The sequence below is a fragment of the Periplaneta americana genome, chromosome 10, assembly GCF_040183065.1.
Source record: "Periplaneta americana isolate PAMFEO1 chromosome 10, P.americana_PAMFEO1_priV1, whole genome shotgun sequence".
NCBI classification, from domain to species: Eukaryota; Metazoa; Arthropoda; class Insecta; order Blattodea; family Blattidae; genus Periplaneta; species Periplaneta americana.
In genome coordinates, this window is record NC_091126.1 from 162,208,130 (window position 1) to 162,235,616 (window position 27,487).

Below are 27,487 nucleotides of genomic sequence, written 5' to 3' on the forward strand. Positions count from 1 at the left end.
GGTTCAAATAGACCAGCGGTGACCAAAACTCGAGCTGCATTGATTACATGCGACAGACGGCCTATGAAGTAAGGAGACAGAAGAAAGGTTCTTGGCATGAAAACTACAACCTATGGTGGTTCCTGTACTAACATCTTGATCAATCCCACGGATAAAAATCTCAAACTTTGCTGTATCAGTAATGTCACTGCTGTCATCAAGAACCAGTGAATAATATACGATTTTTCTTGCTTCTTTTTCTAACCTTCCTCTTGAATATAATCAGGAATTTTCTAAATTCTTCTCTCGATACTTGGTCGAGAAATTCGTAGTTTTTCAAAATTAAAAACTTCTTATGGACAAATTATTTAAGCTATTTTAATCGTTACTCTTTTGAGAAATTCTGTTCTATTTTTCGTGCTTTAGACCACGAGATATTTTAAACACCATTAGATAGCTGACTTCCTTACATTTATTTATCACATCTTTTTATTCCTGGCTATGATTTAAGACATGTCAATTCGTAGCATTTAACAGTTCATTGGCACATAATATTGAATCAATTTTTCTACAATATTATTATTAAATGAACTAATAAATAATTACCTTCATCTAAAGATTAAGAAGATTAAAACTGAGATAAAACCTAATAATTTTATCCTTCTATGAAGAAGATCTAAAAATATCAATATTCATGCACGTACAGAAGAATTATAGAAACACATACTTAGTGGTCAGTAATAGTAATAATAATAATAATAATAATAATACATTATTCAGCGTGGCAATTAATGTTTCTATATACTCCTAATCGAACCATTGAGCAAAGTAAACATATTAAATTTTGTCCAACAGAACAACAAAAAGTTCTCATTCTTTACGAAACTACCTCCTACTACTTGTAGAGACAGAGTTTGTAGATCGACATGATACCGCCACTGCTTGCCTTCAGTATGTGAATGAAAAACACAGCAATGTACAGGAAACTCCTCGTACCCGTTTGAATGTCTGTGATTACACGATGTAATCACGACACCCACTTTGGTCACCGCTGAAATAGACCCTTCCTAGTGAGTTGTAGGAATACAAGAATCACGCGATAGTTATTTTGAATCATCTATTAAAGTTCAGGTGATCAAAAGTGAGAGTAGAAAAAGACCTGTTATTTTAAGTAAGATATAGAAGAAAACTGTTACTCCCATTTATAGGAGCAGCTAGGCCAAAAGGTTATTTTGCAAAACTGTAAGGGGATAAGTTGAATGGAAAATTTTACGATGTGAAGATCTGCTTGAAAAATGAAGATCATCTGTTACGTGTACCAACAAGAAGAATGGAAGAGAGCAGCAGACAGGTTAGTGAGAAGAAAAATGAGGAGACAGATTTGCTGAAGGAAGGAATAGTAACACAACCGGTAGTCAAAGACAGCAACTTGAGCAGAGAAAAGAAAGAGGAATGATGGAAAAATGTAGGCACATCTTCTGGAGCTAGACAACAGATGATTGCAGATCATAACATGGTAAAGGCTGGTTCACAATAAACCGGAAACGAGAATCGGAATGAAAACGAAAACGGTAAAATTGTTACAATGTGTACATTTAAATGTGAGCATTCACAATCAACGGAAAGCTTGCTAGAGCCCAGGATCGGCAACGGAGAGCTGGCCAAGTTTCAACTTCGGCATTCACGTTTCCGATCACAGCCCACTAGATTCATTCTATTGCCATCTAAAAGCTATTTTGTCGTCGTATATTTTGTAGCAAGAAGACCGTGACATAACCTATGCATTATTTTGTTCTGTGCTTTGCATCATGCAGCAAGTTTTATTTGATGAGATTCTAATATTGAGTGTTGATGAAAATCCTCACGTTTACAATAAGCGGCGCGCCTCGTATAAAGATGAGAAATAGCTGCATCTTTGAACACCGATCGTAAGTGAATCATATTTTATTACTGTATTGATTGTATTACACACTACATATTCATGCTTCAATTCAATAACTACTGTTGTGTTCATTTTTGTTCTATTACAAATGTTTCTTCTCTAATTATTTTACGTCATGGTAGACTTAAAATAGGTCGTGATAATAAAGATGCATGAACATATTTATAGTACCGTACCTAATGAAATGTTTCAGTTGAAATTTCGAAGTTGGTTAACCTGTGTTTATTTTGCCTGCCTTGTACTCATGAAAGAACGCCATTGATCAATTATACACAAATAACATCAGAATGTGTAATATCGACTTTACATATCGTTATTGGCATGCATAGTCGTCTACGTTCTCGGTTTAATGTGAATCAAAAATTTTCACATTCACGTCCTCTGCTTCTCGTTTTCATTCTGGTTCTTGTTCCCGGTTTATTGTGAACCAGCGTTAACGAGAGCAGAGGCTGACTTGGTAGAGAGTCCACTCAGGGACATCGAATGGAGAAGTGTAAACAAGCTGGAACAACAATGCAAAACGAGCAGAAACGGTGTTGTGAGAATGCCATGCAAAGATAATGTAAGTTTATTAAGAGCGGTGGTAGAAGCATCGTACTTAAAGAAGAATATGAAGAAGAGTGTCACAAGGAGCACAGGTGCAAGAAAGGAGATTAGTGTGGAAAAAAAAAAAAAGAAACCATGAGTCGGGAAGCATCATGGGCAGAAAGGGATAGTGGTACAAAGTGGAAATCAGGTCTTTACATGGACAAATCTAAAAATTTTACACTCATCCACTCTGGCATGGTCACTCAAGAGCTCTGCGGTTAGTCACACTACTTTTATCTTCATTTAAAATTTAATTGAGCAGTTATGATTGTGTGTAATTGTTGATTGTTGTCGACGATGATCTCTGTCATAGGAATTTATTTCTAACTAGCTCTGGCAGTAGTTTATCATATTTAGATTATTTCAGACAGTCTTGCAGACCGTGTCTGGGTACCCACTATGACTACCAAACCTGTTGCTTTTTTGTATAAATTGAATGTGAATAATCCTAAGACTATGACTAGCAAATCTACTTCTTCGTTCAAAGTGAACGTGGATGTGAATAATCTTATGATTATGAATAACAAACCTGGCCTTTCGGACACAGTGAATGCGAATGATCCTAATTTCAACAGTGCTATATCAGTGTTATGGGGATGCTGAAGGAAGTGATTGTGATCTAGACTGAACCAAAGATGTCGCGATAGAAAGTGAGCATGAGTCAGAATCTGAGTTAGAGGTGTGTGATGATGGCAAGAACGACAAGCAAAATAAGAATGATGCTGATAGTTTTAATGATGGAAACGGCTCTGATCATACTTCTATGGCAAAAATCACTTCAAGTGGTCACCGAAAGAAAGTCGTCCCATTCCAGAACAAGGCAACATAACATACTGCCATCCTGTGAGGAGTTTAAATGCTGAGAGGAATGCAGTTCTGACTAGTCTGGCGTGGTACTGGAGTGGGAGGGAACAGTGACAGCGCCAGTCTGGAAGGAAGTACAATCATACTGAAAACATTCGCCCAATTTACGAGAGCAGTATGCCTATTAGTTTTCTAACGTATTTTTGGCGAGATAGAGATACAACCATTCGTACTTATGTGTTCAGATAAGAAAAGTATTGTAGAAAATGTTATTTATTTATTTATTTATTATTTATTTTGGTGAAGTTAGGCCATCACACCACCAGAAATACAACTACAATAAAATAAATAAAAACAAAAATCATAACACAACTACAATAATATAAATGAAAAGAAGAATCATGCTATAGTATTTAGTGATTAGTAGAACTGAAATAAATTTGTAAAGTAATCAATTTTAATATACTGTACTGCTGAACTCACTTGAGAAGTATAATTACTTGATTTTGTATTTTAAGATATCACCAACAAATGATTTTCGCATGGTATTATAGGAATCTGTTTTTCCCGATACCAATCACAAATATTCTAAAATTCCAATAGAATAAAACCAAAAATTTTCCACAGCATGTTTCCTTAAAAATGACTTGTAATGGTGAAATATTTAATGAGTAATTCATATAATATTAACATAGGTAACATCAGGGAGAAGACTGAAGACTGGATATTTTTGGACGATTAATACTTCCCACTCCGCTCGGCTTGGCTGTAGCAACAAAAGAATCTACCTGCAACCCCCCCGCACCGATGGCAAGAATACCTCAGGTCCCAGTGCTAAACTCGTTGGAGGAAGACAGTAGTCTTGCAGTTGCTTGGATTACATTGTGAAGCTCCTGTAGGTGTTGCGGTAAGTCCTGTGCAAATATGGAATTATCTTGTGACTGACGAAATGTTACCTGATATAGTAAAATGGACAAATGTGAAAATAAGGGTAGAATGCAGGAAGTATAAAGATAAATACTATGTGCACGAAGTGGATCTGACAGAATTAAAAGTATTTATTGGATTGTTGCTGCATACTGCAATTTTTAAATAAAACTATGGAGATTACAGACTTTTATTTGCAACTGATGGTACAGATAGAGACTTTTTTTACGTGTTACACACAAGAACAGGTTTGCCTTTTTACTAGCATGCCTGAGATTTGATAATCACAATAACAGAGACGAACGAAAGAAACCTAACCCCACAGCTCGAATATCAGAACTTTTTGATCAATTCATTCGCAATTGTAAATGAGTGTACAGTATCAGTAGTTCAGCTACCGTGGATGAAATGCTGGTTAGTTTCAGGGGAAGGTGTAAATTCAAAGAGTATTTCCCAAAAAAAGCCTGCTAAATATGGATTAAAGATTATGTTTTTTACGGACGCAGGAAATGGGTATCAACACAATGCATATTTGTAGTGGTAAAGTTCAGGTGGGAGAACTTCATCACCAGACAAGCAGAAACTTTCCACACCAACACAAGCTGTTATTCATCTCACAGTCCAATTGCACAATATCACAGTGGACAATTGATTCGGATCAATTGAGCAGGTAAAGGTACTGGAGGACAGAGGACTGACTTACATTGGAACTCTTAAAAAGAACAAAAGGGAAATACCCAAAGAATTTTTATCACATAAGGCAAGAGCTGTTGACTCAAATATCTTCAGGTTCACCAATAATGTGACCATGGTACTTCACGTTCGAAGAAAGAATAGGGCTGTTGTCCTGGTATCCTCTATGCATCACTAAAAAATGTTCGATGATGTAAGTAGTAAACCAGAAATTCTTGCATATTATAATATGACTAAAGGTGGCATTGATTCTCTAGATGAGAAGTGTGCACAATATAGCTGTGGTCGTTGAACCAGACACTGGTCTATGGTCATATTTTTCAGAATTCTTGACATTACTACAATTAATGCATTTATCATGTATGGTCCCTTCGAAAATGAACGAATCAATTTCGAGAATGCTTTTCATGAAGAATCTAGCAAACGGACTCGTTACTCCCTGCATGCATATTAGACTCAACAAGTTCCTCACTTTTGAAACCCGAGCCTCCATTAGAAGAATCTTGGGAGCTCAAGAGACTGTGCCACAATTTGAAAAGAAACTTGAGAAATGGAAGACTTGCTACACCTGTCCACCAAAGAAGCAACGGAAAACAACATACATGTGTCATTGTTGCAGAAAACCTGTCTGTTTGGTGTGTACAGTGAAGACATTCCATAACTGCAGTGCCACACAGTAAGAAAATGTAAAAAAAAGTGAAAAAGAAGACACTAAATTATGTAACTTGCAATGTTTAAGTGTATCATGAAATATATATTTTACAATGTTTGCACTTTTATAACAAAAGTCTGTTCTTATTAAAGTACAGACCAATAATATATGTACTATGCAAGGTCTAATCTGAAGTTCCACATAAAAAATACGTAAAGTGCAAGAAAAAAATTATAGAATTGAACATTTTCAAAATCTATTTAATTTTAACATTTATGACAGCCTTAAATATTATCAAAATAGTATCTTGATATTATTCATTTAATTGCTTTCAATGTGGCAATCTTGTTTGAGACATATTAAAATATATTAGGAATAATTTTCAAAAGTCTGTGATGTGTTTCGTCATTTCTTATATAATTTTTTTAGCGGTCTCTGTAACCATGTCTGGGTGGAAGTATGACTTGGGTGGTTAAGGGTTAAATACATATTTATTACTTCAATGGCTACCAACCCATTGTGAGGTACAGTAAAACCTCGATTATCCGTCACCCTATTAACCGATAAGCGGATTATCTGACTGTCTTTCACTCACTCTTTTCTTTCTTTGCTGCTGAAAAAGTATGTAGTGCTATACCATTAGTACCCATTCTATTCTGGAGTCTGTTGTTAGAAGCCTTTATCCTTAAATATTTCTACTGCTGCCAATAGGAACAGTTAACTTACCAGTAGGCCTGCTTGAAGGTGTTTTTCCCAAATTGTAAAATAATCACTATCTGCTTTGAAACGAATGTTTCCAAGAACGTCCGCAAAATTTAGAGCAAACCTGGGCAGCATTCAGTCCTTGTTCTACTGTTTGAGTGCCCGTACTTCATAAATATCTTCCATGGGTGTCAAAAGTGTTTTGCTAAGTATCGAAATAAAAATACAAATAATTGATCTGTTTGGGGAAAGACAATACAAGATTGGCGTTACAAATGTGCGTGATTTGATTAAAACAAGGACAAAATGTATAATTTGACCCTTATAAATCCACTGTTGACAACCGGACTTAAGTTAATGAACTTCTGATTCACAATCTAGACAACGGAGGAAATTATGAAACTGTGTTATGCACTCAATTTATGAAAATATTTTATGGTACGGATTATCCGATTTTTTCAATTAACCGTCCACTCCACGCCCTTGATTACTACGGATAATGGAGGTTCTACTATATATGGTAATGAGAAGGCTGATATATTAGCAAAAAAAAAAGGGGGGGAGGGGTTCAAAGTAAAAAAGAAAACAAAACAAAATTTTTCTTACAATCTATAAAAAAAAATCATCAAAAGGAAACTCAACCTCATCTATTAGAAATAACTAACACATAAAGAGATCAATATTCAAAATGGAGACACTTATTAAAAAGCTGAAACAATCTCTGTCTACCCAGGAAGTCTTCTGTGGTTTTGTCCAGACTAGTTTCTGGTCGCCACTCTTTGGGTAAATATTGTTATCAGTAACACTGTCTAGCAGATAACACATGAAAATAGACTTAGAAAATGAACAGATTCTGATAGTTCTCAAGTCGTGTTACATTTTCATATAGCACATTGGAAGTTTAATTTAAAAAAATGATGCAGCAAGAACAAAAACTTACATGTGTTCAGCAGAAGTTTGAACAAGAGACTGGATCAACTGAGGCACCAAAGCATCGTCCCGCACACTCAGAAGAATTTGAGCTTCCTCTGCCACTCGTGGATGGAAGAGCAGGGACTTGTTACTTAATGTCTGAGGCGATGGTGAAGGTAGTGGCATCTCTGGCAACACTACAACAACCACATACCACAACACATCAACATACTCCGTAAAACATCACCTGAATTCCAGCATGTGGAGTCAATACTCCAGGGAGCTTTAACTTATCTGTAAAGTAAAACTTCTTATATTCTGAAATATGTATATATAACAATATCATACAGAATGCCAATTTCATAAGTTCGACCACTTTTCCTTCCAGTATCTGGCCACAGCTGCTCTGAAACTGTCATAATAGTGACTCATACTCCTAATGAGTTATATAAGCACATGTCATCAATTACAGGAATCTGAGATAAAATGACATTCATGACCATGTGCATCAACATCGGTTAGTGTAACCACCAGTTAAAATTGCCAAGTAACCTCTGGTTAAGCATTTTTATGGTGCAACGACCTCAAACAGGAGGATAACCATGGTAATCTCTAACTGGCCATATTCGAGCAGTTAAAGGATTAGTAGATCTACTAAAACAAAATGGCGGCCAAATCCACAACTGATTACTTTGAACACGATTCTTATATTACTTGGATAGGAACCATGGTAAGCATGAAATTTAATTGGTAGAAAGAGAATTCTTACTAGGAATTAGATGACAGAAAATTTCAGGAGGGAATTTGTTTATCAAAATCTACCATGCCATTTCTGCTCCACAGATGGATCACTTGGAATAACCCATAAACAGTCCTATTTCTTCCATAAATTGGCTGCTTACATTATGATTCTATGCAACTGATATTTTCAGTATTTTAAGAGGGAACACGAGTATCTCTTTTTGTACATTGCAGGCTGAATGAAGAGAGGTTATGGATGGATCTTATGATATTACAGGTACCTGGTATAATTAGGGCTCTGGATTGTACACACATTCCTACTAATCTTCATCCTTTCCTTTAAGAATATTCTATATTTTTTTTTTCATATAACATATTTAGGATTCCCCATATTTAAATCTAGTAATGAAGTCTATCAATACTCCAGGCTCACATTGGGATATCATTATTTTCACTTTCAATCTTTCATTTTGTACGACTTCAACCTAACAGCACTGAAACACAAAGAAATGCAACCTGCAAACATAACAATGCCCAAAGGTAAACAAATTCAACATGAAAATATAGGATACATTTGCTTCGATGTAAAATGGAATATGCACAATCATTTTCAGATACTGACTATTATCTTTACAGAGTTATGCTTTCCTTTCGTTATTTTGTAGAAACAGTGTACCATCACAGACTTTACCGATAAGGTGCCAGCTAACCATATTTAATTAAGCAGTGATGAGTGGTGCATAGAAATTACATTTTAACCTATAGTTACTTTTTAACCATGGTTTCATAACCCGTGGTTACTACATTCTTTTTTTAACTGAGGTTGATGCACTTAGCCATTAGTGTCCACTTCTATCCTTATGATATTGGATGCACTTAGCCATTAGTGTCCACTTCTATCCTTATGATATTGGATATGTTGGGCTGTTATGAGATAAAATTTATCAAATATATTTCTCTGTGTTCTATCCCTTTACTGACAGATGCGAAATATTTTTCCATTTTTTGAAAACGTGCATACAGAAAAAGAAATTGTGTTGCAGTAAAAGGGAAAATTTAGATGTATATTCCTTGGCTGCCCACTTCTGTGTACAAAAACAATGTTAAATTTAGTGAGTAGATTTAACGAAACAGGTTCTGTGAATGGTTTGTTGTGACCTATGTATCACACAAGATGGGCAGCAGCTACTGTGGGGGGGGGGGGGTGAGTACCATTACTGAATGGTATTAATAACATAGTACGTTAGATTTAATCTGGCGAAGCATTGTAATTTGGTGGATGCAAACAACATTGATAATGAGGGGAACCTGCCACTGGTCAGCCAACAGGAATATAGCGAATGTTTAGCTGGGACTCACTGTATAATAAACCAAAACAGCACTAGCTTTACGTAACTGTTCAAAGTAAAGAAAGTCTATCTAAAATATTAAACACATGTACTGTAGGAAAACATTCTTTGAGCATTAGCCTACTTCATAATAACTGTATCCTCAATAAATATAGTAATAATAATAATAATAATAATAATAATAATAATAATAATAATACTTACAGTCTGTAAGACTTGATATGCCAGCCAAAGTGGTGATTGGAACACTTGGAATTTCACCATTCATTTTGATGATGTTATGAACACTATTTCACCCATATTTTCAAGCTTGAGACCCTGGAAAAATGCAGAGAAACTAAGAATATGGTATTAAAATTAAATAATAATAGAGAAAAAAGTACATCTTGGAGGACCAATGATGTCCTAGCAATAGTAAATTGTAATAAGAACGAGGGTTGCTCCGGAAGTAATGCACCAATTAAAAAAAAAAAAAAGTAACGTTTAATTGTACAGTATTGATATTCAGAAAGTGTTGCTACATAGTTTAAGAACAAAATGTCATTCTTTCACATAATCCCCATCATTTTCAACATCCTCATACCAGTTTAAAACCAGATCATGGTAAAACTGAGGTGGTAATCTAAAGGTCCTAGATCGAGACTGTAAGATGTATCGAGTTATCGAGTTTTATGATTAGCTGTTCCATGTGCTGAATGGCATCTATCAACAGAACGCTTTCCATACATCTTAATTACACAACTTTTAACACTGTATCAGTTCGGAATTTGTATGATAATAACTTTGTGTTAAATATTATTAATGTACCTTGTTAACATGTTTCGACCTATTTTTCGGTCATCTTCGGAACTGGTCGTTGTTGGTCTTGGCGCCTCTTGTTTCCTGTGTGGGTGCGTTTTGTAGTGTAGAGTCAAAGAGTGTATGTGTTTTGAAATTGAGTTGTGTGTTGAGAATATCGTTGGGTTGTGTTTTCGTGTGTCTGTATATTTCGTATTGTTCTAGTGTGTTGAGTTTCTGGCTTTTTGGTTGGATGTGCAGTATTTCTATGTCTGTGTTGATGTCTCTGTAGGTGTGGTTGGCATTTGTGATGTGTTCTTTGTAACGTGTTTGAAATGATCTGCCTGTCTGTCCTATGTAGAAGTTGTTGCAGGTGTTACATTTGAGTTTGTATATGCCTGTGTGGTTGTATTTGTTTGTTTGTGTTGTTTGTGTGTTGAGATGTTTTTGTAGAGTGTTATTTGTTCTGTATGCGATGTTGTAGTTTAATTTCTTGAATGAGAAACTCAACACACTAGAACAATATGAAATATACAGACACAAGAAAACACAACCCAACGATATTCTCAACACACAACTCAATTTCAAAACACATACACTCTTTGACTCTACACTACAAAACGCACCCACACAGGAAAAAAGAGGCGCCAAGACCAACAACGACCAGTTCCGAAGATGACTGAAAAATAGGTTGAAACATGTTGTTAACAAGGTACGTTAATAATATTCAACACAAGAAAGTTATTATCATACAAACTCCGAGAATGCTTGCCTTCTGCCAATATGATTAAACATCATGGAGTCAGAATTAACCCCACTACCACTCCAGCAAAAGGATCAGACTTGATTTCTTCTTTCTTCATCAATTCATATGGCAACACCTTATAGAATGCCTTTCAGTTTCTGGTTCAAAATGGACTCATGCTCCACCTCTTGTCATGATTCTTCAAAGATATTCATTTTCTTTTTTCTCATACCATTACAACAGTTCCTACAAATGGTTTCACTGTTTTGTCGGTTACTTTGGGATCCATGTCACATAATATATCTTGAAATACACCACTTGGTCGAACATTGTGCACACACTTGCTTCTCTAGTGTTCAATCAAAGAGAATAACTATTCTGCAATTGACAGCATCATTTCTGTAGACTTTCTTTATCCGCCCATGGATGTTTTCCACTGTCTCAAGCTGACATACTAGGAATTCAATAATGACACTTTTTTCTCTCTGTTACGCAGGAGGGCCCAAAGACTTGCACCACAACCTGAGGCTTATTTTGCTGACCACCTCAGTGAGGGATGATTGTTTGAAGTCCACAGGAGAGCATTCCTGTAAGTATTGTTATTCACTATTCAGCTACCAAACATTTAACGAATGTTAAACTCTAAACAGTTTGTTAAATATAGTTTTTTCATGTCTTCAACACTAGTTTGGTTTAACAGATTGTTAAGTGTTTGTTAACTTTAAATGTAGGATTTTAGGCAGTTAACTCATTTGACAGATAGTTAAATATGGCAGATGACACTTAAGCTGTTCAAACAGAGGTTGTGAAAATAATTTTTATGTCTCTCTTAAAGAAATGTTTCGTGAATGACTGATAACGTAACATTTAAAAGACACTATGAAAAGCTAATGCAGGGAAGGTAATCTTCAAAAGTAAACTGATTATCATACTGGTTGCTTATTTTGATACTGAGCAATTATATATTGAATATTTAGAAAATAAGATATCTCAACATGGCAAGATAACTAGGCATGATAGTTTATATACTATGCATGATACTCAATTTGTGACAATATAGATTTTCAAAACAAGTAGGTCACAAAATTTTACAAGAAATTTAAACCGTACTTGAATATCCTACAAACAGAAATAGATCACTTATTCCAATTCAGCATCTACTATTTACTCTTGAGTCTATGATACTGGCTCTTTTCAACTTAACTACAGGCAATGTCATTAGTGTTTCAAAATACAAAGTAAGTATTATAATTAAAAAGATTTCAACAAAAATTGCTTCTTTGAGAAGTCATAGTACTATAATCTTACTTTGTAATAATATTATTTAATAGTAGTCACCTACAACTTTCATTCATCTTCTTTTATATCGATCATGGCCTACTGTACCAGGTTATGATTTTATACATGTTTCATGACTTAATCTACAGTACAGAATTTAAAGAATAATATCAGCCAATAAAAAATTTTCTTACATGTGCAAAATCATTACCAACTGCTATTGAGTGGTTAAAATAGTGTTAATGACTGTTATAGTCAATTGTTTTAAACAAAATGATGTTGAAGAAATGGAAAATACATTAACAAAACGTTAAAAATAAATAGGCTGTTAATTTAACACTAGTTAAGGCAAATTAAACATTTCTTGGAGAAACTGGCCATAATACTTTTATAGGAAAAATTATTTCCAGTGATTGAGACCCTTTATTAAGTTACATGACTAGTAAATTAAATACCGTAATTAATGTATTACTTCTGACTGAGGTTGTCAGATATGTACATCCATTATTAGGCAGTACATCTCACTTGATGGTATGTGTCACAGGAAGAACAATAATTGTTTGTATACATCTGACGCCTGATTAGTAGAGCTAGCTAGGAATTTTAGGTGCTGCACCTTAATTTTTTTTTTTTGCTATTAAAATGCCGAAATTTGCTTTTCTTGACAAGAAAACATGAAATAAACACTCCTAATTTTATATATTATTTTAATGTACCGAAGTGCATATGATATTTCCATGCAGATATTCTGCATCATCATACAATGAAAGAGTAATGGAACGGAGAAAAATTCTCTCCGGCGCCGGGATTTGAACCCGGGTTTTCAGCTCTACGTGCTGATGCTTTATCCACTAAGCCATACCAGATACCCACCCCGGCGTCGGACAGAATCATCTCAGTTTTAAGTTCCAACTCTCGGGTTCCCTCTAGAGGCCGCCCTCTGCACTACGTCATAGATGTCTATGAACGCAGGACTGAAGTCCACACATGTGCTGAGGTGCACTCGTTATGAGTGACTAGTTCGCTGGGATCCGACGGAATAAGCGCCATCTTAAATCACGAAGTGATTTACTCATATCATATATATTATTTTAATGTACCGAAGTACATATGATATTTCCATGCAGATATTCTGCGTCATCATATGATGAAAGAGTAATGGAACGGAGAAATAATATATATGATATGCGTAAATCATTTTGTGATTTAAGACGGCGCTTATTCCGTCGGATCCCGGCCAACTAATCACTCATAACAAGTGCACCTCAGCACATGTGTGGACTTCAGTCCTGCGTTCATAGACATCTATGACGTAGTGCAGAGGGCGGGCACTAGAGGGAACCCAAGAGTTGGAACTTAAAACTGAGATGATTCTGTCCGATGCCGGGGTGGGTATCCGGTGTGGCTTAGTGGATAAAGCATCAGCACGTAGAGCTGAAAACCCAGGTTCAAATCCCGGCGCCGGAGAGAATTTTTCTCCATTCCATTACTCTTTCATCGTACTCCTAATTTTGTTTTTGCCGTACCTTTTTCCAATGCCAGCACCTTTCCGCACCTTTTTGCACTTTTCCCCCCTTTCTTTGTTTGGCTTTTTTGCCGCATTTTATTCCTATAAAAATTAAACAAGGAAAACCGAAAGTATGCAGCTTGATATGTACTTCTATCTACTGATAAATACGCCATTCAGGCACCTTAATCTACTATTCAGCTGTTGACTTTTTAATAAATGATTAAAATCAGCTTTCTGAATGTTTTTATTAGACTTCACTGTTTTTAGGGTGGTGCCACATTAAATTCGCCTCAGTGCAGTCCTGTGTTTGGCAAAACGTTTACAAATTAATTTGTTAAGTAAAATGTCCACAAATTAGTTTGTCCACCAACATTAGGCAAAAGATTTTGAATAGGAAGAAAAGGAGGAGGGCAAAATCTAACTGGCCAATGAGAAATCAGTATCAGTAACTGCTACATTCTGGAATTTGAGAACGAATTTAAACTGTTTTCATTTTTAAGTTCAGAATAAACTTTAGCTAATGCATGGTGTCTTTTGTCATTCTCCTTTGATGCCAGCATTCAACATGCCGAAACATTTGTAGTCAACTGGAAAATTCATAATGCGAAATCGGTAAACTATTATGTACAAAATTTCGAACAATGTTGAATAAAAATGTAGGGTTTAACACTGCAAGTAAATTGGTGGATATTTTGACAAATAAATGTTCCCCTAACACAGTCAATTTTGAATGTCAGAATGTCAATTATGTCAGATATGCTCCTGTCATTTCAGCAGATGTGGAACGTACTTTATGCTCGACCATGCCGAAATGTAGTAATTATACACCTGGTAGCAGCCCTTTAATGGACCTCATTAAAGTACACCTATTCATTAAAGTTCAGGTTTTCCACCAATCAGAAAACACCGTTGTAGCAATATGAAAGCGCAAGTATCGATTATTCTCGGATATGCAATCGAAAGGCAACTAGCGAAACGTCACGGAGGCTGGAAATCCAATACTGTCGCAGAAGGTTATGTTCTGTTACTATAATAATCAGCGTTAACTGTAAATAATATTCAAATAAATTCAATTTGTCATCTCCTTTTTCAATGTCTAAATCAATTTCAAGGTTATATCAAGATTAATCTTTATTTTATTCTCTAGATTATACAAGATCAATGACATTTGTTTCTAGGAAAAAAATCAATACTTTCGCATCTGCGCACATATAACAATTTACGAGACATTGTACAAGGTCAGTTCCGCTCCCCAGTCAGATAAGAATAACATGAATACTTATGAATAATTTCAAGTTAGAAATATGGTCGATCATAAAAAGTCGTATGAAACTTGCCTATAACAGTAATTAAGACGCTCTCATATGAAAATTATGAAACTCGCTTGCGCTCATTTCATAAACATACTCGCGTCTTAATTACTACCATTATAGGCTCGTTGCATAATGTATTATTCTCTATGCATAAGACATGTCCGTCAGATAATAGAAAGTCTTTTACTTTCACAAACTTAAAAATGATGTATTTTGTTTATTGTAACACTTTGCTCGCGTGAACAAAGTAAATACATTTTAAGTTAACACTTTTTTAGAAATATAATATTTGTTTCCAGTTAATTAATTTGAAACACAAGTAATCCTGTAAATGTAAATTCTATTACGAGTTCACAAATACAGATCGGACTATACAAGCAGCCACTACAGTAACTAGTTGCGAGTGCATACAAGTATTTTGTAAACACAGAGCTCTTATATACGATGCAGTGTAGCCTATAACCAATACTTACTTTTCAACCCTAATGATCACATATCATCACATGCAAGGCTGTAGAATTGAAGGTGAATGAAAGATGGATGCATTACTTTTGTAGTCACCCTTATACTATAGTACTGACAGTTGAGTGAGATAATGTGATCACATGTCATCACATACACATGCTAAAATGGCTGGTTCGCCCTTCAAGGCTTACAAAACCTTAAAGATTTTGAGCTAATCACATTCCATTGTCCTAACCACAGTCTCACAATTCTCAGATCGCTAAAAAAAATGGCTGACAACTCACATGAGATTAATAGAAATATCCAGAACTTGACCCACCATATTACTGAGTTCTGTTTATGTCGCATGTCAACCACTCTAGCAATGTCACATTAGGATTTACTTCAGCCATCTTGCTGGAACTACTGAACGCAAATCTGTTGTGTGCTTTTGCATCTTCTCCTACAGCTTATTTTAAGTATAATTTCATTAATGTTATATACAGTTTAAACTGGATAATATAAAATTATACATAATATAATATTACACCAGTTTACCTATAACCCTTTTCCTGTGATTTAGTTCACTGAGGGTGCAGCTTTTAGCTGCCCAGAACAGCACGAGCCAATAGCAGTTAAATGATGATGCCTAGTTAAGACTCTTTCGCTATTAGTTATATTTACTTACTGGCTTTTAAGTAACCAGAGGTTCATTGCCGCTCTCACATAAGCTCGCCATTGGTCCCTATCCTGTGCAAGATTAATCCAGTCTCTACCATCACATCCCACCTCCCTCAAATCCATTTTAATATTATCTTCCCATCTACGTCTCGGCCTCCCCAAAGTCCTTTTTCCCCCTGGTCTCCCAACTAACACTCTATATGCATTTCTGGATTTGCCCATACGAACTACATGCCCTGCCCATCTCAAACGTCTGGATTTAATGTTCCTAATTATGTCAGGTGAAGAATACAATGCATGCAGTTCTGTGTTGTGTAACTTTCTCCATTCTCCTGTAACTTCATCCCTCTTAGCCCCAAATATTTTCCTAAGCACCTTATTCTCAACATCCTTAACCTATGTTCCTCTATTATACGAAGTAACGTCAAAAGATGTGAATTAAAGACATGGTCCATGTATATAATGCCTGAAAATAGCTATTGATCCTTTGTGTGTTTGTTTTTAAAATAATGTGTTTAATCTCTAACTACAGTCAGTGTATTGTTATTAGTATCTATTTGTAGTTACCTATTGCTTTAAAAAGAATGTGTAATTTTAAGTCAATTTTTCTACTATTCCTTTACTGTTTACATTTGTTTTTAAATCTTTTGTATTGCCCCTACTATTATATATTACCCTTCAAGAATTTCGTTAGTTATAAGTCATTACTTGTGCTATTATTTCAATTATTGTACCTGTTCCTGAATCACGTATGTAACTTGTAACCATAAATCATTGCTTGTAATATCCTTTTATTACTCTTAACTGTCCCATTGTTCATGAATTAAGTATAAATTTGAAAGTGAAAGTCAAACTTTGTTATATTAATGTACTAATGATTATCTTTTTAGATCGTGTATTTACTCTGAAAGAGTTAGACATTCTTGTATATCTTTGAATTGATTATTCTCATTAATCTTTAACAGGATCCATTCTTTCATTATGGTGCATTCTTGTATATAATTTTATTATTGTCTATTGCTTATAAAACATGTATTTTGATGCCAACTATAACCCTAATATACCTCAGGGTGAAATAGGGTTTATTAAATTGGATAATAAAAAAAAAACCTATGTTCCCCTCTCAAAGTGAGAGTCCAAGTTTCACAACCATACAGAAGAACCGGTAATATAACTGTTTTATAAATTCTAACTTTCAGATTTTTTGACAGCAGACTGGATGATAAAAGCTTCTCAACTGAATAATAACAGGCATTTCCCATATTTATTCTGTGTTTAATTTCCTACCCGAAGGTTTCGCAACGAGCTGTTTTTTACGGTGATGGGTTGCTAGCCCTTCGCCCAACCCCCAAGCTGGAGGACCACCCCTGATCGGCTGTCCGTGACTGCTTATTCAATATATTCACAGCTACCCTCCATATCTGGAAGCCGTCTCCTCGATCTGCAACCTGAGGACGCACCATGCCGTGGTGATAGGGACCCACAATACATGGCTATTAGTTATGGTAAGTTAAATATCACATGTAATCAGACAAAATATTGTAGTCACGAAGAAGGTGAAATGTATGAACAAAGTCACGTGAAAAACATTATATTGTAAGAAACCAAGACTACACAGGACTCCAATTCAAGGGATAAGTAGCTGACAAAATTGTAGTCTCTAAATTGGAGGATGCAGAGATGTTGATACACGATTCAGTGGAGGTGAGGTGGGGGGGAAACACACACACGAAAATGGAACAATGTTGCCAATCACATGTGGTGCATTTTCAAAGAGGCATGTGTGTATATGCAAAGACGTTATAAAAGAGATAGAAACCTAGAAACCATCGCGTTAATGTTGTTGAAAAAAATAGAAACAGCAGCAGTACTGAATAATTTCAAGGAAAAATTGTTCCGGGGCCGGGTATCAATCCCGGGACCCTTCGCTTAGCGCGCGAACACTCTACCGACTGAGCTACCCCAGGAACTACACACGACACCGTCACAATTTTTCCTTTTTATATCCACACAACTCACATGAGCTGACAAGACGCCAGAACTCAATTATGAGTGCACACAAATACTGTGTGACTTAAATTGTGGCTTTCTGTTAACGTACCTCCAGTAACGAATGTATTATACAAATCTGGCTTTCAGGTTGTAGCTCCCTGTAAAGCAGGTTTGAATAATTTCAAGGAAAAATTGTTCCTGGGCCGGGTATCGATCCCGGGACCCTTCGCTTAGCGCGCGAATGCTCTACCAACTGAGCTACCCCAGGAACTATACACGACACCGTCACAATTTTTCCTTTTACAGGGAGCTACTACCTGAAAGCCAGATTTGTATAATACATTTGTTACTGGAGGTACGTTAACAGAAAGCCACAATTTAAGTCACACAGTATTTGTGTGCACTCATAGTTCAGTTCTGGAATCTTGTCAGCTCATGTGAGTTGTGTGGATATAAAAGGAAAAATTGTGACGGTGTCGTGTAGAGCTCCTGGGGTAGCTCAGTCGGTAGAGCATTCGCGCGCTAAGCGAAGGGTCCCGGGATCGATACCCGGCCCCGGAACAAATTTTCCTTGAAATTATTCAAACCTGCTTTACAGGGAGCTACTACCTGAAAGCCAGATTTGTATAATAGCAGCAGTACTGATGAGGAGGAAGATATGAGAAGGAACATTTTTGTAATACACGAGCGAAGTAAGGAATGATTTTTACAGTAAATCAACATTCTACTAATCATATTTTTTTTGTCAGATCATGTATCGGTACATTTCTTTATTGTCAGTAGGATGACTATACATGGATGAGAGATAATGAGCAGAAAGCATGCCTCGAGTCACTTTATCCTATACAAGTTATTGAAATTGGTGGTATATACAGTAGAACTTCGTTATAACGACATCCAAGGGACCTTAAAAATTATGTTGTTATAAACGAGTGTCGTAGTAACCAAGATTCACATTATCAATCTAGTTAGGTAAAAAATGAAAAACAAAAAACTTAATTAGACTTATTTTAGATTTATGTATTGACTTTTAAGCCTATCATGAAGATAATAAAATACACGCAGGCCTACAATTATAAATACAGTATTCTGTATTAAAACAGTTTGTTCAGTACTCACCAAAGTACTTTACTTAGGAGTGAAGTAATCAGTCATTTTACTATGTTGTTTCTTACTTGCCCAATACACACTTTCTAAATTATGTTCTATGTTCATAATTTCAGTTGCTATTTCACTGCTCCCTTCCTAGCTTCATAGAACATATTCATAATTCTAATGACTTCTAAAGCGACACTCACTTTTAGTGCCCATACTGCGTTAAAATGCGTGCACTTAATGAAAGCTTCCTGTCGAAGCTGACCTAATACCGCATGAATTCGGGCAGGTTACAATGGGGTGGAGAATCCGCCTGCATTCCAGAGGTCTATGACAGAAGGGGACAGTAAAGAATTTGTCAGGGCCAGATTTCAACAAAATATTTCTTAAAATACTTTGGTTCTTAGAAAATCTTATTCCAAACTGAGGTTGAAAATGACGTCATATGCGAGGTAGACGCATATACGTTTGTCGTATTAAGCAAGGTAGAAAAGCATATGTCTTATGGGGAATTAGTTGGGACCACAGAATATTTAATGTTATAGGCGAGGTGTCGCACAAAACGAGGTCGCTATAACCAAGTTCTACTGTACAGTTAATTTTACTCGAAGTGTGTGATTCACGTGATGTAGTTATGTAGTGCAGAAACTCAGTATGAGAAATAGCAGTAGTAACGAAGGAGATATTAATGTTAAAAAATCTGCTTAAAGTTTTATTAAATCATCATCATCATCATCATCATCATCATTGGCGCTACAGCCCTTGGTGGGCCTGGACCTCCCTTAGTAATTGTCGCCATCCGTCTCTATCTTGTGTAGCAGCCTTCCAATTCTTGCACCCCAACTTTCTGGCATCCTCTTCCACTCCATCAATCCATCGCAAGTGCGGTCGACCTTGTCTTCTCTGACCTCCCGGATTTGTTATTACAATTTTTTTTGCAAGTTTCACTTGGGTCCATGCGTATTACATGTCCTGCCCACCTCAATCTGCTAGTTTTAACTGTATTGATTATATTTGGCTCTCCTAGAAGTCTATATAATTCATAGTTGCATCTCCTCCTCCAGAGACCTTCCTCAAATGTTGGACCATAGATCCTTCGCAGAATCTTTCTTTCGAAAATCTCCAGTCTTTTTTCATCATTTTTGGAGATTGACCACGTTTCTGCCGCATATGTCAAAACTGGTCTCACTAATGTTTTGTAAAGAATAACTTTTACTTTCCTGGATAGAGCATGCGAACTAAAGTGATATTTCAAGCCGAAATATGCTCTGTTTGCTTTCATTAATCGATTAGAGATTTCTTTGGACATGTTATTATCGCTAGTGACCACTGATCCTAAATATGTAAAGTTGTCAACTTTCTCAAAATTATAATCTGATATCTGCAGGCTATTTTGTCAACTATCTTTCCATTATCTGCCAACATATATTTTGTTTTCCTCTCGTTGATGATGAGGCCTATTTCTTTTCCAGCCTGTTCCAAGGAAAGGAACACTTCCTTTACATATTTCATGGATCTGCCAATAATGACAATGTCATCTGCAAATGCCAATATTTGTGTGGATTTATAAAATATGTTGCTCCGTGTTTGCACTTCAGACTTCCTGACGACACTTTCCAATGCAATATTGAATAGGAGGCTTTATTAAATTGATATGTTATTTTATGGCTGACCGTAGAGACACTTCCTCACCTGTCTTTACCAAATCCAATACTTTAGCTTACACCTCTCTAACATCCCTATTGGGATGTAAAGTTAACGTGGTCAAGCAGTATCTTTTTGATTATCGCAATAAATTCTTCTATCTTAATCTAAAGGTAATGTAATGGCAACACAATTTTTGTTCCCTCCTTATTTTTATTGAACCTGTGTAGTTTGTACAAGAGAAATACACAAACATGCACATACCAGTCATTCAAGAGACAGATCCAGTAGAAGTGATCAGTCTTCAACTGTGCCAAGTGATTTGCTGCTTTGCAGCATACCCAAGTACAAGGGACACCTGTTCCTTGGCAGTCACGCAGTCGAGCTAGTGTCATCTTTGTGTCCCAGGAAACAGATATTTAATGCTTCCACACATTGGTTATGTTGTTTATACTCCTTTTAAGAAACCTGAGAATCAGAAAAGTTAATGTGAGAAAAATAACTTTGCAACATTCATGACAAAAAAATTCGCTTCAGAATAAATGAAATACAACAGCTGTAAATAACGTAACTATTCTTAACCCAGATATGCCTACTGTCCTATTAAAAGGACAGTTGTCAATGTTTCAAATTACCCTCTCTACAGTTAACGCATTTACTTTTTCACAGGTGTCACTATTACTGGTCTTAATTAGAGGCTGCTAGGTGTGGTAAGACTGGTAATTAGAGTTCTGGTCATCATTGAGTTTGAGATGTGGACGTGAGAATTGTTCGTTTATTTCAGCTATGGCATCTGAGACGCAAATCAGATAAGAATGTTAAATATTTTTACAATTCGGAATTATTTTACAAATTGTTGTAGATCAAATGACTCCTAATAAACATAAATATAACGTGAAACCACAATTGTGTTCGAAATATCTATTCATTGCGACATGACAATGACGAAAACTTATGTGTCCTTTTAAAAGGACAGTAGGCATATCCCCATATATTTTGAAATTGTGTCGCTGTATCAATTTTAGTGGATTTTCCCTGCATGAAATGCTATCTAAGTTTGAAAATTATGCAACAGGCGAAATTTCATCTCAAATACAGACATATCACTATAATGCAGCCTACAAATGCCACACAGAGTTCGTGTGCACTCAAAATTGGGTTCTGGCCTCTTGTCAGCCCACTGAGGTGTGTGGATATGAAGGGAAAAGTTGAGACAGTGTCGGGTGTAGTTGCTGGGTAGCTAGTCGGCAGAGCATTGGTGCGCTAAGCCAAAGGCCCCGGGATCGATACCTGGCTCCGGAACAATTTTCCCTTTGAAATTATTCAAGTCTGCTTCACAGGGAGATATACCTGAAAGCCAGATTTGCACAGCAATATCTGTTTACAAGTGGAGGACTGGTGACGTTCTGGAAGGAGGTATTGAACTGACATAAGTTTCTATTGTTTTTCATTTAGTATTTTTGGAAGAGGTCTTATTTTCTACCTAAATAATCATTGTCATAACAATGTAGATTTTAGAAAATGAACTGAAACCTGTCTTTCGACATTGCCACAGCAATTGCTTCATTATATGTATCGTCACTTCTCTCCCAATATAACCTCCTCCTCGAAACTTCAACACTCTTTTCGCCTATTACTTATTTTTACGTATCAATAGCAATACGGTACTATTCAATGACGAAAGCATTCCAGAGTTAAAACGAATTTAGCCACAATGCATCATTCTTCAGAATAATATTAGTAGTAATAATAAAGAAACTATAATAAAATAACGTAATAATAATAATAATAATAATAACAATAATAATTGTAAATTACAACAATTACATTGTTTCCTTTCATGTAAGCATTGTATACAATTATTCCTCAAAATGTATGCTCATATGCCTACTGTCCTTTTAAAAGGACACCTAGCTCAACCAGTTACAACTAGAATGTTTCGACACCATACAAATACTTCAGTTATATACTGCATTAAATGAGATTTGAAAAATACACAAAAATTGCAAAAAAAATATTTTAGGCATATCTTGGGTTAAGAGCCAACAAAATTTTGTGTTAAGTAACTAATACAGTACTTGTTTCTATCATTAACACTGTCACTGTCACGTCCAATGCAAACTCATTCACATTTAAGGGCAAGTGACCGTCAGTTTGCCGGCGTCATCAAGAATAGAGAAGTAGTCTATGCTCTCAAACAATATCGTAGCTTCTATGAGAGATAATCAATTGCGCTGTAATTTTTAGAATTCATGTATAAATGTCTAAGGAAAAAAAAAAAAAAAAAAAAAAAAAAATTGGAATCAAAATCTTTTATGGGCAGTGAAAAAAAAAATTACTATCTTCGAAGTCACCCGTTGAAAATAGACATTGACATATCAAAAGTTGATAAGCGACAAACTTTTTTATTTTTCAAGTTAGATTATTACTGTCATTATTATTATTATTATTATTATTATTATTATTATTATTATTATTATTATTATTATGTTTCATGGAATGAAGCTTTCTTGTTTCATTTTCTTGCCCTAGCAAAATCAAGATTCGACATTGCTATCTCCCACTTTCTTTTTTAATATTTTCGAATATGTTTAGCACTTCTCCGGTCTACTGAGTCTTAAGCTCACAAGCAAACATTTTCATGGGGGCAGATAAAGAAATTATATTTTTCTTCCAGCCATGTTAATAATATCAAAACAAGTACTTACACAAATTTTGGCCACTCGAAGGCAATTACGAGGGCTGTAAAAAATGTTTCCCTGGGGCCGTGTAGTGAAAGAAAACACAATTTCATTGAAAAAATTATTGGAACAGGTACAACAATTGTTGAGCTATTTTTGAATATATTCCCCACTGGAATTGAGACATTTGTCATACCATGGAATCGACAGAGAGGTGTAGACAGATGGCTGTTATTCACTGGTTCCAATCTCAGGCGGCAGACTTCTACGACACAGGGCTATGAAAGTTAACCCCACAGTGTGACAAATGTCTGAATTTCGATGGGAAATATGTTGAAAAATATCTCAACAACTGCAATATCTGCTCCAATAAATCTTTATACCAAATTGTGTTTTCTTGCTGTAAACGACGCTAGGGAAACATTTTTACGGCCCTCGTAATTGCGTTTGAGTGGTCAAAATGTGTACAAGCACTTGTTTTGATATCGTTAATATAGTGGAAGAAAAGAAATTAATTTTTTGTCTGCCCCCATGAGAATGTTTGCTTGCCAGATGAAAGGTAAGAATATATTTATTTAATAATATGGGGATTAAGAAAACTATGACAATATAAATACTTTTGTTTGGCAGCGTTAAGTAACTTGAGACCTTCTCTTCCACTCAATCTGGCCTACAATAAATACCAGTACAAAAGTTATATAATAATAATAATAATAATAATAATAATAATAATAATAATAATAATAATAATAAGAGTAATAACGCTGCCAGATAAAATCAAATAAATTATGTTCTTGTTGCCTTCTTTTCCACCGACATATAATAATAATAATAATAATAATAATAATAATAATAATAATAATAATAATAATAATAATAATAATAATAATAGTGACAGTAATACCAATTATAAATTCATCCTTTTCAATTTCAAAGTATGTCATACTAGTGTTTAATCAGCATAGATGTTATTTATATACTGTACTAGGAATATTTTAATTATGTCAAAACTCACGATTAACTCGAAAACCTTAAACAATGGAAACATTTTGAACACAAATTTGGAATCAGAGCAATAATTTCTATGAACATCAGCAGTTCTAACAGAAAAAGTTGTCACTCTGCATACGAAAGTCTGTCACGCAAACCCCCGCATTTAACTCACCGTAATTCGCAAACCGGTACAGATTTTGAGTATCAGTCACTTTTAAAAGTAATTTCCATTTTTCTAAACATCTCTCTTGCTTTGACCCCATCTAACGTGAAACATAAAAAGTTTGTCGCTTATTACTTTTGAGAGTGTCAGTGTCTATTTTGAACGGGTGACTTCGAAGTTAGTAATTTTTTTTTCACTGTCCAAAAAAAAAAATTATTCCAAATTTTTTCTATGCTTTCCTTAGACATTTATCTACGAATCCTAAAAATTACAGTACAATTGATTGTCTCTCATAGGAGCTACGACCAGGGGCGTATTTTGCGGGCTACTGGCGGTAGCCCAAGGAAATTACAAAAGAAAAAGTTTATAATATAACATAATGTAATAATTTTGTATTGTTAGTTTTACCATAGTAATTAAAATTAAAGTAATTGTTAGATATATTTTGTGTAATAATAGGGTCAGCAGTAGCCCAAACCCTTTAACCAATATACGCCACTGGCTACGACATGTTAATATTTAACGTTGCTGCTATAGTCTAGTCACAGTCTAGTATATACAGTCGCGAAGCTCAATACGTAGTAAATATGCAAACATTAGATAGTTACTCACCACTAGGATCGCTAATATCGCCTCATTACAGGCAATGCAAAATAGTACCGTCACAGTCTATTGTTTCTAGCACCCTCAAAACTCAAGCTTCGTGACTGTATATACTACTCTGTGGTCTAGTAGAACAAACCGTCAATGTACAAGTTCCGTCACGTCAACGTCAAAACATTCTCCTCGAGAATTCCAGACGGTCCGTGACGTTGTCTGTATATGTGAACGCTACCATACAAAACGCGTTGTACAATGTTTTGATGTAACGCTGCCGGTCCGTGACGTGACGTTGACGTTCCGTATGTGAATCGAGCTTAAACGGGCCGAAATTATAGGGATATTGGGTATTTGTCAACGGCAGCACTGCAGGTGATATAATTATCAGCTGAAGCATTGATTGATATTAAATCTCTGCCGCAACACCGGCCAAAGATAGATTTCTACTGACTTTCAGTATAATAATGTTGTTTCTGAATATATATATATATATTATACACAACAATTTTAATATTGAACTACAACATATTTCATAAGTTGGTACGATGGTTGCGTTTTCTTTATTTGGCAACCCTGAGTTGTGCTATCCAGTCAAGCCACAGGGTTGGCAACGCGCAAATATTCGGTTGCCTTGCCAAGATGCCAGCAGAACAGATGTATGAATGCCCGTTCCAAACTGTGAACAATGTGCAGTAATTCATATAAAATGTATGCCAGCGAACCGTGTGGATTTTTGCGATGCAATGTGATGCAGCCCGTCCTAATGTGCCCTTTCTTTAAGAGTACATTTGTTTCATATGGTGTGGGATAATCTGATGCTGTAAGCCTTGATGACGTAGACATCACGCACGTATTAAAGATAATCTATTACAATAAGTTTATAAATTTTAGAGAGACGAAATCAATTATTGATGGAGAGAAATATAATTTTCACGACTACGATAAATAACAAATGTCATGTTGCACAGTAGATACTCTTATTCAATGAAATACTAAAACAAGATTAGGCCTACATGTACGTAGATATACGTAAATATATTAGTATGGAAAATTAAAGAAACACGGATAAAAGCGAAATAAAATTGCAAGTTCATTGTCCAATATTTGCAAGGTACTTAAATGATGCGAAATTGTTTCATTTTGAGGTTATGTTAGAACCATATGGAACATATGGAGAGTTTTAACATATGATACGACACAAACATACCGATACGCAACTTTAGTATTAAGTACAGGTAGTGAATACTTGCAAATGAACGTGCACCAAGCAGCAAAGAAAAAAGAAAAAGAAAAAAAAAACGAAAAAAACGAAATCTCTGAAACTACCACTGTGGTAGTTCCAGCGATTTTGGAAGTGAAAATCATTGAATTTACAAGGAATATGGCCAATTTTTTATATCTATCCACACCACACATGGGACTGACGTCTGATTTGCGTTTCGTTATGAACTAGCTGGGTTAAATGAGGAGTTAAGTGACATGAGGTCGAGGACTGTGAAAAGGTCTCAATGAAAGTACGTTTTCTCTTCCACGTGTAGTGTGGGAAGATATCGAAGTTTCACAAGTGATTTTTTGTGGGGATGCAGTTGACCGTATATGCAATACATAATAAAAGCCTTATCTACTTACTTACTGGCTTTTAAGGAACCCGGAGGTTCATTGCCGCACTCACATAAGCCCGCCATTGGTCCCTATCCTGAGCAAGATTAATCCATTTTCTATCATCATATCCCACCTCCCTCAAATCCATTTTAATATTATCTTCCCATCTACATCTCGGCCTCCCTAAAGGTCTTTTTCCCTCCGGCCTCCCAACTAACACTCTATATGCATTTCTGGATTCGTCCATACGTGCTTCATGCCCTGCCAATCTCAAACGTCTGGATTTAATGTTCCTAATTATGTCAGGTGAAGAATACAATGCGTGCAGTTCTGTGTTGTATAACTTTCTCCATTCTCCTGTAACTTCATCCCTCTTAGCCCCAAATATTTTCCTAAGCACTTTATTCTCAAACACCCTTAACATATGTTCCTCTCTCAAAGTGAGAGTCCAAGTTTCACAACCATAAAGAACAACAGGTAATATAACTGTTTTATAAATTCTACCTTTCAGATTTTTTGACAACAGACTGGATGATAAAAGCTTCTCAACCGAATAATAACAGGCATTTTCCATATTTATTCTGTGTTTAATTTCCTCCCGAGTATCATTTATATTTGTTACTGTTGCTCAAAGATATTTGAACTTCTCCACCTCTTCAAAAGATAAATTTCCAATTTTT

The 27,487-nt window shown here is 35.6% G+C and overlaps 1 protein-coding gene and 2 non-coding genes across 5 annotated transcripts in view; 1 reads left to right on the forward strand and 2 right to left on the reverse strand.

Moving 5' to 3' along the window:
* Positions 1-27,487, reverse strand: part of Nipped-B (Nipped-B cohesin loading factor) — a 228,697-nt gene that overhangs the window by 117,827 nt on the left and 83,383 nt on the right. For all 3 annotated transcript variants that reach the window (XM_069838332.1, XM_069838333.1, XM_069838331.1), the window contains 3 exons: positions 21,033-21,236; positions 9,494-9,607; positions 7,228-7,396 (listed from right to left, as the gene is read on the reverse strand). In XM_069838332.1, coding sequence (XP_069694433.1) covers positions 7,228-7,396; positions 9,494-9,557 — 233 coding nt within the window. In that variant the 5' untranslated portion in view covers positions 9,558-9,607; positions 21,033-21,236. The remainder of the gene's footprint in view (positions 1-7,227; positions 7,397-9,493; positions 9,608-21,032; positions 21,237-27,487) is intronic.
* On the reverse strand, positions 18,225-18,298 carry TRNAS-GCU (transfer RNA serine (anticodon GCU)). Its single transcript has one exon. It is a non-coding gene; the product is annotated as a tRNA-Ser (tRNA).
* On the forward strand, positions 18,517-18,590 carry TRNAS-GCU (transfer RNA serine (anticodon GCU)). Its single transcript has one exon. It is a non-coding gene; the product is annotated as a tRNA-Ser (tRNA).